General features: G+C 40.4%; 1 protein-coding gene across 2 annotated transcripts in view; it reads left to right on the forward strand.

Moving 5' to 3' along the window:
* The window catches only part of EFHC1 (EF-hand domain containing 1), a 60,197-nt gene that overhangs the window by 26,618 nt on the left and 20,394 nt on the right, over positions 1-13,185 (forward strand). For both annotated transcript variants that reach the window (XM_082849170.1, XM_082849171.1), the window contains 2 exons: positions 4,482-4,702; positions 10,452-10,592. In XM_082849170.1, coding sequence (XP_082705296.1) covers positions 4,482-4,702; positions 10,452-10,592 — 362 coding nt within the window. The remainder of the gene's footprint in view (positions 1-4,481; positions 4,703-10,451; positions 10,593-13,185) is intronic.

Here is a 13,185-nt window from a genome sequence, read left to right on the forward strand (position 1 = left end):
GTATATGGTGTGAGTAAGTAGTCCAGTTTGATTCTTTTAACGTGTGGCTGTCCAGTTTTCTCCACACCACTTATTGAAGAGTCTGTCTTTTCCCCATTGTGTATGCTTGCCTGATTTGTCATAGAGTAATTGACCATATAAGTGTGGGTTTATTTTTGGGCTCTTTGTTCTGTTCCATTGATCTAGGTGATCTATGTGCCAGTACCATACTGTTTTGATTATTGTAGGATTGTAGTATAGTTTGAAATTAGTGAGCGTGGTACCTCCAGTTTTGTTTTTCTTTCTCAAGATTGTTTTGGCTATTCAGAGCCTTATGTGTTTCCATACAAATTTTAGAATTATTCTAGTTCTGTGGAAAATGCCATTGGTATTTTGATAGGGACTGCATTGAATCTGCAGGCTAAGTAATATGTTTATTTTAACAATATTAATTCTTCCAATCCATGAGCACAGTGTATCTTTCCATTTGTTTGTGTTGTCTTCAGTTTCTCTCGTCAGAGTCTTAACAGTTTTCTGAGTAAAAGTATTTTACCTCCTTGGTTAGATTTATTTCTAGGTATTTTATTCTTTTTGATGCAGTTGTAAATGGATTTGTTTTCTTTTTCTGTTAGTTCTTTGTTAGTGTATAGAATTGCAACAGATTTCTGTATATTTTGTATCTTATGGCTTTACTGAATTCATTTATTAGTTCTGTTTTATTGTGGCACCTTTAGGATTTTATATATATAGTACCATATCATCTGCAAACAGTAGCAGTTTTACTTTTTCCTTTCCAACTTGGATTCCTTTTATTTCTTTTTCTTGTCTGATCGCTATGGCTAGGACTTCCAATATTATGGTGAATAAAATTGGAGTGAGTGGTCTTCCTTCTCTTGTTTCTAGTCTTCAACAAAATGCTTTAAGCTTTTTACTGTTGAGTGTGAATAGCTGTGGGCTTGTCATGTATGGCCTTTATTAAGTTGAGGAAAGTTCCCTCTCTGCCCACTTTGTTGAGAGCTTTTATCATACATGGATGCTGAATTTCACCAAAAACTTTTTTTGCACCTATTGAGATGATCATATGATTTTTATTCTTCAGTTTGTTAATCACATTGATTGATTTGTGGGTTTTGAACCATCCTTGCACCCCTGGGATAAATCCTACTTGATCATATTGTATTATGCTTTTAACATAGTGTTGTATCCTGTTTGCTAATATTTTTTGAGGGTTTTTGAATCTATGTTCATCAGTGATATTGGCCTACAATTTTCTTTTCTTGTGGTGCCTTTGTCTGGTTTTGGTATCAAGGTGATGCTGTCCTCATGGAATGAGTTCAGAAGCATTTCTCCTCCTTCAATTTTTTGGAATACTTTAGAAGGTTAGGTGTTAACTCTTCTCTAAATGTTTAATAGAATTCACCTGTGAAGCCCTCTGGTCCTAGACTTGTTTCTTGGGGTTATTTGATTACTGATTCAATTTCATTACTAATAATCAGTCTATTCATATTTTCTATATCCTCCTGATTCAGTCTTAGGAGATGGTGTGTTTTTAGGAATTTATCCATTTATTCTAGGTCGTTCATTTTGCTGACGTGTAATTGTTCATACTAATCTCTTATGATTCTTTGTAGTCCTATGGCATCAGTTGTAACTTCTCTTTCATTTTTGACTTTATTTATTTGGATCCTCTCTCATTTTTTAGTTGATGAATCTGGCTAAAGTTTTATAATTTTGTTTATCTTTTCAAAGAAACACCTCTTAGTTTCATTGATCTTTTCTGTTGTTTTTTTAGTCTCTATTTCATTTATTTCCTCTCTGATCTTTATTATTTCTTTCCTTCTACTCACTTTGGATCCTGCTTATTCTTCTTTTTCTACTTCCTTTAGGTGTAAGGTTAGATTGAGATTTTTTATTTCCTGAGGTAGGCTTATATTGCTATACACTTTCCTCTTAGAACTGCTTTTGCTGTGTCCCATAGCATTTTGTATCATTGTGTTTCCATTTTCATTTGTCTCCAGGTATTTTTTATTTCCTCTTTGATTTCTGCAGTGACCGATTGGTTGTTTTGTACTATATTGTTTAGCCTCCACACATTTGTGTTTCTTACAGTGTTTTTTCTTTTTTTTTATTGAAGTATAGTTGATTTACAATGTTGTGTTAATTTCTATACAGCAAAGTGGTTCAGTTATACGTATATATACATATATATATACACACACACACACACATTCTTTTTATATTCTTTTCCATTATGGTTTATCACAGGATGTTGAATATTGTTCCCTGTGCTATACAGTAGAAACTTGTTGTTTATCCGTTCTATATATCGTAGTTTACATCTGCTAACCCCAAACTCAGAATCCATCCCTCCCCGACCCCGCCCCTGGCAACCACAAGTCTGTTTGCTGTCTGTGAGTCTGTTTCTGTTTTGTAGATAGGTTCATTTGTGTCGTGTTTTAGATACCACATATAAGTCATATCATATGATATTTGTCTTTCTCCTTCTGACTTAACTAGTAAGGTAATCTCAAGGTCTACAGTTTGTTTTTTTTTTCCTTGTAGTTGATTTCTAGTCTCATGGTGTTGTGATTAGAGAAGATGCTTCGTATGATTTCAGTCTTCTTAAATTTACTGAGACTTGTTTTGTGGCCTAGCATGTGATCTGTCCTGGAGAATGTTCCATGTGCACTTGAAAAGAATGTATTCTGCTGCTTTTGGATGGAATGTTCTATATATTTCTATTAAGTTCATCTGGTCTAATGTCATTTAAGGCCAGTGTTTCCTTTTTGATTTTCTGTCTGGATGATCTGTCCATTGATGTAACTGGAGTGTTAAAGTCCCCTTCTATTATTGTGTTACCATCAGTTTCTCCTTTTGTTTGTTAATATTTGCCTTATGTAGTTAGGTGCTTCTATGTTGGCTGTATATATATTTATAATTATTACATCTTTTTGGATTGATCCCTTTATCATTATGTAATGCCCTTTTTTGTCTCTTTTTACAGGCTTTGCTTTAAAGTCTACTTGGTGTGATATAAATATTGGTACCCTAGCTTTCTTTTCATTTTCATTTGCATGGAATACCCTTTCTCATCCTCTCACTTTCAGTCTGTCTGTCTTAGGTCTGAAGTGAGTCCCTTGTAAGCAGCATGTAGATGGATCTTGTTTTTTTATTCATTCAGCCCCTCCATGTCTTTTGATTGGAGCATTTAGTCCACTTACATTTAAAGTAATAATTATTGGGGAATTCTCTGGCAGTCCAGTGGCTGGGACTCTGTGTTTTCACTGTCAAGGGCGTGGCTTTGTTCCCTGGTCAGGGAACTGAGATCCTACAAGCTGCATGGTGTGGCCAAAAAAAAGAAAACAATGCCACAGAGTCATGAGCTGTGTCCTCCACTGCCCATCACTTCCTGGGGTAACTCAGAGAGCTCTAGTAGGGTTGGGCACTAGACACTGGGAGAAGGAACCTTTGGTCTATAGGGCGTTTAAGATGTGTGATTGGGAAGCAGCCAACCCTTTTCTTTTGGCAAATCAAGGGCTGGAACGTTAGGTTTTCTGAATGCTGTAGCAGAACCTGAGTCTCCTTCCTTATTTTCTTAGCAATTATCAGTTAGGATAGTACCAACCCCCCTCTCATGCTCCCTGTCATCAAAGTTCTGGGGCCAAGCTTTGTGGTTCCAGCTACAAAGTGTGGCACTACTAGAACTGACTGATGATCTTATGGTTTCCATGGAGGCCAAGTTGCAGGGAATCAGTCTTAAACAATCAACACCTAGTTTTCATAAGAGAGTGTGACAAATTAGATTTATTCCAAAAATGGAAGGTTGATTCTACGTTTGAAAATCTGTTGATTTCCCAGATGAACGGATTACCGGAACCATTGTGCTGACTGTCCCTGCCTCTTGGCACAGGACTAGATCAGACTGCCCTCGTAGCAGTGACCACAATTGAAATGAAACCATGTTTTGTGTGTTTAGGGTCTGTGGCCCCGAATAGAATGTTTTCTCCATCAAGGCAGGAATTTTATTCATACTGTTAATTGTTATAATCTCTGTATTCAGCAGTGTACCTGGTACACGGTATATGTGGTCACTAACAATTTGTTAGATGAACGGATAAATGGGTGGGTGGTTGAAGTAAATGACTTGGACCCCCCACCATAGATCCAATACTCTGTCTTTATAGAAGGACATTTATTCTTTTCTCTTGTAATGATTCCTTCTAAGCATTAATTCTACTAAGATTGGTGACCTCTAGGGATAGTTCAAGCCGAATATGGGAGAGAGACTTTACAGAAACAATCTGGGTTATTATTTATGTGTCCTGTTCGCAGATGGAAGTACTCAGCCCTGTGTTCTGCAGGGAGTGTGGAGGAGTCCCTGACCCTCGGTCAGAGCTGAAGCCTGCACTCCCTCTGGTTCTCAGGAATGCCTGGCTGCCGTGTGTCAGTCTTTCTTCTCATCCTCATTCCTTTTCTTTCCTCTCCCTGCTGTCTTTTGTTAGAGAACTTCCCTCGATGTGTGCTGGAAATCTCAGACAAGGAGGTGTTGGAATGGTATACTGCCAAAGACTTCATTGTTGGGAAGCCACTCACTATACTTGGGAGAACTTTCTTCATTTATGATTGTGATCCATTTACTCGGCAGTATTACAAAGAAAAATTTGGAATCTCCGATTTACCACGCATTGATGTGAGCAAGAAGGAACCACCTCCTGTGAAACAGGTAACAGGACACTGGTTCTGAGGTTAGAGAGAGAGTTCATCTTCTGATGCATTAATAGAAATTTAAGGAAAAGGATAAAAAAGGCTCTTATGTGAATACCCAATAAAAAAAATGGACAAAGCATGTGAAATAGAGCAGTTCACAAAAGAAGAACTACAAATGGCTAATGAACAGACGGAAAGACCCTCAATTGATAATCAAACAAAGAGAAATGAAAATAATGAGGTTTAGGATCTGTTTGCTCTAAAAAGACTCACAATATCCAGTGTTTGCCCTGGTGTGATGCAGTAGGCATCGTGTACTGTTAATAGGCGAACAATGAGAAAAACTTTTCTGAAGGGCAGTTTGTCTCATTTAAACTTTTTCAAAATAAAATATCACGTATCTCTTGACCCAGAAAATCTGGTTTGGGGATTATAAATAGATATATGTGAGGATGTGTAGTGTAGCATTACTTATAATAAAGTGTAAGGACATTGGCAGAATAAATTATAGTATATCCATCCATATAATTAGAGGACTATAAGACTTGTTAAAAAAAGAGGGAGTCTATGCATATTAACATGAGAAAATGTCCATAACATTTTTAAGGGATTGTGAATACATGACATGGCACTATTTTTGTAGATTACTGTATACAACATCTGTGTATATTACCGAGGAAAAGACCTGGAGGAATGTTTCCCCAGACTATTAACAGTGGTTAGTTCACCGTGGGAAGGGGAGGGAGGGAGGGAAGTGGGAGATGATCAGGGAGCTTTCTTTCTGTACTGTGTGGTTGTAATTTTGCTTTTTTTTTTTTTGGCCATGCCACATGGCTTATGGGATCTTAGTTCCCTGACCAGGGCTTGAACCCATGTCCCCTGCAGTGGAAGCATGGAGTCCTAACAACTGGACCACCAGGGAGTTCCCTCAGTTTCAGTTTTTATACCAAGCCTTGTGTTACTTTAATAATTTAAAAACTTTTTGATTAAAAAAAGGACATCTTTTAAAATTCCAGACCCCTAAGGCATTTCATTTTTTCTTGCCTATTTATCAAACCCTTTTACTTAAAAAGTGATTGGGAGGGCTTCCCTGGTGGCGCAGTGGTTGAGAGTCCGCCTGCCGATGCAGGGGACACGGGTTCGTGCCCTGGTCCGGGAAGATCCCACATGCCGTGGAGCAGCTGCGCCCGTGAGCCATGGTCGCTGAGCCTGTGCGTCTGGAGCCTGTGCTCCGCAACGGGAGAGGCCACAACAGTGAGAGGCCCGCGTACCACAAAAAAAAAAAAAAAAAAAAGTGATTGGGAGCAAAACAAAAACTGATTCACTGAAGATGTTGGAAGACGGTGTTCTTTAATTGCAACATCGCTCTCCTTAAACTCACACAGAACCCCAAAATTCAGTTCTGTGCACCTCAAAGTCCACTCTCAGAGTAAGTTCATGGTGTCTTTAATGCACCAAAATAGTAATTTAATAAACTTGAACCTTCAGAGTGGCTCAGCCACATATTTTAGAGTTTGAAATGACAATTGCATGTTTTCAAAATTCCACATTACACAGCAGATTCAACAAGCATCTAAAGTATTAAGGCCACAGTGTCGTAGACCAAAACACTGGTGCTTGTTGTACCTATTTGGGGCAGGAACAACTCAAACAACCTCTTTGTTGCCCATGTATAAAATAGTGTGTTAGCACCTGTGGCCCATCTTTATTTTGCCAGCGTGTGTATAAAATAATGTCCGTGGGCTTTTTTCTTTTTGAAAGACACTACTGGAATGATGGAATGATTGAATTCCTCCAGCCTGGGCCCCTGCCTTCCCCGCATCTGCTGCCCATGCTGCTTGCATTTAGCCTCCAATTCTACTGAATTACAGGTGGTTCTGCATCCTGTTTTATTCCCCTGGACTTCCGCTAATGCTCTTTCTCCTGCTTGAACCACTTCTCCATCATTTCTCTACACGGCTTTTTCTTAACTCTCACAACTCAGTGTAGGCTTTCTCTCTTCCAAGAAGGCTTCTCTGAAGTCCCAGGCAGGGCTCGCACCCCATCGTCTGTGTTCCTGGGATACTCTGTGCCTCCCTCCACTAGCACTTGTCGTATTAAAACATCTGTTTATGAATTTTTCTATGAGACTAAGTTCCTTGACAGCAGGACCACTGTTCATCTTTGTGCTCCTAGCACCTAACACAGTGCCTGGCAAATAGGAGGTATGTGGTGTGTTTCCTGGATAGACTGAAGAAGACTGCCTAGGCAGTATGTATTTGTTCCCCTCAAAGGCAAGTGATATCTTAGGCAAGGCTTTTAGAAGCAACATCTCATAAAAACAATTACAAAGAAGGATTTGGATTTTGGTGCTAGGCGTTCCTGGGGCAATAAAACTTCCAGAAGGGAGTGTGGGTGATGATAGTGCCTCTTGCTGTCAGTTTTTCCTCTGATAGAACTCCTTACCCATGACTGTGCTCATGGATTAAGAATTATAATAAAACCGATGTCCCTATGCCCCAGTTTTGGGGGCAGCATTTGATGCAGTCTACAGGAAAAATACCATGTGAACAGATCTAGATTTTAATCAGCCAAACTACTCCACCACTTGAGTTTATAGATGAGTATTGTGTGAAGTTGCAGTCCAGGCATCACAATGAAAAGTACAAGGGTAATCCTGTTAAATGTCAAACATTCTCATAAGGAGGAGTCTCACCTAACCAGGAAGTAGGATGGGGAGGGCTTGTAGCACACTGGTGCACTTTTCCTAGTGGACGGCTTTGATCTGTGTTTTGAGCTGATAAAAGCTTTGAGTCCTAGAAGAGCCCTGCTCTCCATCCTCGTTACTATCACCTTTCTACCCCCCAAACTTGTCTTCTAAAGAAAGGGAGGGAAGACTTGGCTAGAGAGCAGAGAGAACTGGAGAACCACTATAGATTTTGGTTTGTTTTGCCCTGTCTCAGTTACTCTGTATAATACAATGATTTCTCCATCCTTACATATGGCACATTAATTATAGTGTTTGGTCAGTTTATTTTCTCTATAATAAATAATTCTGCTACAAATAAATCCTCTCTGCTTGTCCATGAAAGTCTTTGTTGGAAATGAGTAGGAAAGCTCCACTTACCAAGCAGCAAATACCTTTTAGCTCTCCTCAATCATTACCTCTCAGTCATCTGAACTCTACACAATGTAGTTGGAACACAGGGATGAGAGCCGTAGCAGGTTCTAGAGGGACCAAGCCAGAGTCAAGCTGATGGGCAGGGACAGAAGTGGATATGCAGTGCATATATTAATTTGAGAATCTCGATACCCAGGTCAGGCTGATCTGCCAGATCAGGAGTAAGTCCACATGGATCCAGAAGCCAGATGTGCTGGATCCATCTGGAGACATGTTAGTAGGAAGGAGGAAGAAGCCAGGACCAGGAGAGCTCATCTGCCGTGGAGCTGGCCTCTGAAGGCAGCATCTGAAGGATGAGGGACTGTAAGACTGTGTGTGTGTGTGCATCATTAAGAAAGCCTGGGCAGAAGCTCTGGAAGGTGGGTCATACAAATAGGAGTGTCTAGGCGTGATAATGTCCAGTCAGAGGAATGGTTCTAGTTTAGAACAGGACCCAGGCGGTAGCTTGGAGCATGAAGAGCATGGTGCCAGCACCACAGGCACAGGGGCTGATATTTAGAGAAGGTCTTTATTCCAAGCAGAGGAAATGAGATGCAACTTGGGAAAACTAGGTAGAAGCCTGTTAAAACAAAAGGAATTTGAGAGGAAGGTGCTCAGGAACTTACCTCCCTATTTTAAAACTCCTTAACCTCCCCCCACACCTCCCAACCAGGCTGCTCTCACTGCGTATTGATATTGGACTCCACCACTGTGCATTTCCGCCCACCTCCAGAGTAAGTCAGAGCTTAGCATGCAGTGTCTCACCCCAAGTCCTTCTGTCCATTGGCAACCGTGTATATTCACTGAGTAGTGGTTTTGTATTTGGAGCAAATTAAGTCATCGTCCATCTACTGGATCCATTAGTCATATTCCAGCCATGAAGATCACATTAACTACAGCCCAGGAAGTGGGTGAAGGATCAGTGTTCTAAGCACCCCACCTTGGACGAACATAGCAGAGTCCCTGGTTTCTGAGGGAGTCCCCTGTTGCAGATGGAGCAGGGCTCATATAGACTAACTTGTTAAAGTCCCTGAATACAGTATATTAAAAGATTTGGGGAGGGTATCTACAAGTAAAAGCATGGTACAAGCTAGTTTGCTGAGAAAGCATAGCAGAAAGGAGTCAGAGAAAAAGAACTCAGCTGCAGTCCGCCTAGCATTGATGAGAGGGAGGAAAATAACCTCTGAACTAAAGTTTTTTTTTTTAGATACATGATTTTTTATTTTTTATTATTATTTTTAAAAATTTATTTATTTTTATTTTTGGTTGTGTTGGGTCTTCATTTCTGTGCGAGGGCTTTCTCTAGTTGCAGTGAGTGGGGGCCACTCTTCATCGCGGTGCGCGGGCCTCTCACTATCGCGGCCTCTCTTGTTGCGGAGCACAGGCTCCAGACGCGCAGGCTCAGTAGTTGTGGCTCACGGGCCTAGTTGCTCCGCGGCATGTGGGATCTTCCCAGACCAGGGCTCGAACCCATGTCCCCTGCATTGGCAGGCAGATTCTCAACCACTGCGCCACCAGGGAAGCCCTCTACTTAAGTTTTTAGACAAATCTTAGCATCCTATAGCGGTGCTTTCAGCCCTTCATGGAACCTAAATGAAAAACATAGGTTCATCCTAAATTTTCACACTCACCAAATAACCTTTGCATCTGGAATTTAGTTCCATGAGTTTGCTCCTTCACTAGGAAAGGGGAATCCTGTGTGGACAGGGGGGTGTGAGTTCTCAGTGAAGTATGGCTATCATTCTCTTAGGCAAAAATGAAGAAATAAAAATAGGGACTTCCCTGGTGGTGCAGTGGTTAAGAATCCGCCTGCCAGTGCAGGGGACACGTGTTCGAGCTCTGGTCCGGGAAGATCCCACATGCCTCGGAGCAACTAAGCCTGTGCACCACAACTACTGAGCCCAAGCCACAACTACTGAAGCCCACGTGCCCAGAGCCTGTGCTCCGCAATAAAGAGAAGCCACTGCAATGAGAAGCCTGTGCACCGCAACGAAGAGTAGCCCCCGCTCACTGCAACTAGAGAAAGCCCGCGCGCAGCAACGAAGACCCAATGCAGCCAAAAATCAATAAATAAAATTAAAATTTTTTTAAAAAGAAATTAAAATATTAGAAATACGGAGGTAACTCGGAAGTAAGTAGCATGAACCAAGTCCTGACACCCCCACCTTACCCCTACCTCCGACACACACACGTGCCCACTTTGGGTGAATTGAGAAAACAGTTTCCAGATCTGCCAGGCTGAGACCCACACCCCAGACAAAGAAGTCACAGACAGACCCATGGGCTTCACCGTGCTGGAGGGCCACAGGGGCCAGGATTGGGGCTGGGAGCAGGGCCAGGCTCTGCTTTGGCAGTAAGGGGTCAGTGGACATCAGTGATAGATTAAATCCAGCCCTGAGGGTTACTTTGTAGCATCATCAGTCACTTTTATGAGCAGTGATCATGGTGTAAAATCTATAAAGAGGAATGGAGTATGTGATATGTTATTTTTTTCTGATTACATTTGTATATGTAGAAATTGCTTTTAAATAAATGTTTTCTAGATTTTAAAAAGAAACTTACAGTTACCTTTAATTTTTAGAACACAGAGCATCTGCTTTATTTCTTGCTTTCTGTGTTTCTTCAGGAATTACCTCCCTATAACGGTTATGGACTAGTTGAAGACTCTGCTCAGAATTGCTTTGCGCTCATTCCAAAACCTCCAAAAAAAGATGTTATTAAAATGCTGATGAATGAGAACAAGGTGCTTCGTTATTTGGCTGCACTGGTGAGGACAATTTTTGTTTTTTAATTTATTTAATTTACTTTATTTTTGGCTGCACTGGGTCTTCGCCGCTGCACGTGGGCCCTCTCTAGTTGTGACCAGGGGCCACTCTTCGTTGTGGTGCACAGGCCTCTGCTGTGGAGCACAGGTTCTAGGTGCATGGGCTTCAGCAGTTGTGGCACACGGGCTCAGTAGTTGTGGCTCGCCAGCTCCGGAGCGCAGGCTCAGTACCTGCGGCGCATGGGTCCAGCCGCTCCGCAGCATGCGGAATCCTCCCGGAACAGGGCCCAAACCCGCGTCCCCCTCACCGGCAGGCAGACTCCCAACCACTGCACCACCAGGGAAGCCCCAAGGACAATTTTTATATCCTAAGATTCTGTTCTGTCTCAGTACTGTGCATAGTTGTCCGTTTTGTCTGTAAGCTCTAGAGTAACAGCTGTCAGAGTTATGTGTTTATTTAAACAACCATTGGTTCCAACCTTCAGGCAGGTTGGATAGTATTAAGTATGGTGCCCCTGAACCAAGACGTAGCTCAAGTCCTATCTGCCCTCACAGTCTTTCTTAAATCATTAATCTCTCTATCCCTCAAATTTTGACAGGCATTTTGGCCTTTTTTATTAAGCAATTATGAAAGCTTGACTTACATTCAAATTATCTATTTTTGTGCCTTTCCAGTGCACTGTGATTTTCTTGAGGGTAGGGACCATGTCTTACTAATTTTTATCATTGGTGATATCTAGCTTGATGTATTTTATATTCATTAAATGTAACAAATGGAATCATACTAATTTAATAGATGTGAACTTTGAGAGGTCATATGGCTAGTGGCTAAGAGGTTTGGAAACAGACATAAATTCAAATCCTGAGTGTTCCACTCACTGGCTGAATTACCTGAAGCAAGTTACTGATAAGAATTCAAAGGATAATGTCTTTAAAAATAGAAAAAAAAGCAGAAATAGAAATATAACCACTTTATTTAGAAATATAGACATAAATAGAAATTGAAATAAGTTTTTGGGAATAGAAATGTATTTGAAAAAATAAAAATTAAATGAGAACATAGTTGACTAATGTATTTTTTAAATATTGAAAACGCTTTGAAACAAGGGAGTTCTAGCAAATTCTAGGTCAACTAGAACACTCCATACATTAAGAATTCTGATTAATGAAGGTTTTGCATTGTTGCTAAGTTCTTTGAGTTACTGTTAAAGTTCAAGAGGTTTGTTGAATTATGGCACAGTAACTATGAACTCCTTGAGAGCAGGGGTCATGTCTCTTTAGACTTTGTAGGCACTCAATAACTGTTGGATGAATGGGTAAATGAATTTATTTACACATACACTATCTGTGAGTCAGGCAATATAATATACTCATTTTATGTTTCAAAACATAAGAATCAGAGACTAATTGGTGTGTCCCAGGTCTTAACTGCTTAGACAGAGGCAGGACTAGCGCTCAACCTAACGAAAAATATAATTCGAAAAGGTACATGCACCCCAATGTTCATAGCAGCACTATTTACAACAGGCAAGACATGGAAGCAACCTAAATGTCCATTGACAGATGAATGGATAAAGAAGTTGTGGCATATATATGTATGTATGTATGTATATACACAGACACACATATGTACATACAATGGACTATTACTCAGCCATAAAAAAGAATGAAATAATGCCATTTGCAGCAACATGATGGACCTGGAGATTATCATACAGTAGAATTTCAATGAACAAATGGAGAAGAGAAGAGTGCAATAGAAAATTACCATTAAGCACACACCTCAGCAGTCCTTGTTGCTGACAAGGTCCATCAACGGATGCTAAAATTAGTGGGAAAACCTTTGAGGAGAAACAAGATTTTCATGGTTTCAAAGTATCTCCCTCAAGATATTTACTAACTGCAAAGGGAAAGATGGTAACTTTACAGGGGAGAAACCCACCAGGCATCTTCTTAACCAAGTGATCAAGTTCAACATAACCAATAAAAAGATGTTTTGTTATCATGAACTCCTTGGTATGCACAGAGGTGGACGTGGTTTTTTTTTTTTCCCCCTGTGGTATTTTTGCCAAAGATGCAAAAGTGAGATGCATGAGGGACAGTCAACAAAATAATTGACCAGTACTCATGTCAGGGTCATGAAAGACAAGAGCAGACTGAGGAACTGTCACAAATTGGATGAGATTGAAGAGAAATAACAACTAATGCAGTATAGGATCCTGAAACAGAGAAAGAACATAAGTGGAAAACAGGTGAAATTTGAATAAGGACAGTAGTTTATTTAAAGCATTATACCATCATTTTCTGGGTTTGATAACTGTGCTATGATTATGTAAGATATTACTGTTAGGTGAGGCTTGGTGATGGGCTTACGAGAATTCTCAACTATGCAACTTTTCTGTAAGTCTGATAAACTTATTTCAAAATAAAATGGCAAAAACAATTTTTAAAAAATTTTTAAATACTCCTTCCTGCCAGGGTGAGCTATTGCTCCCAACCCCCTTGTACACCCGTGCCTGTAGTCCTGCTCAGAACTTTATTTTATTCTAAGTGTGATGGCAATCCTCTGGAGGTTTGAGAGGAGAGGAATGATGTG

Source organism: Leucopleurus acutus (genome assembly GCF_964270905.1).
Source record: "Leucopleurus acutus genome assembly, chromosome: 10".
Taxonomy (NCBI): domain Eukaryota; kingdom Metazoa; phylum Chordata; class Mammalia; order Artiodactyla; family Delphinidae; genus Leucopleurus; species Leucopleurus acutus.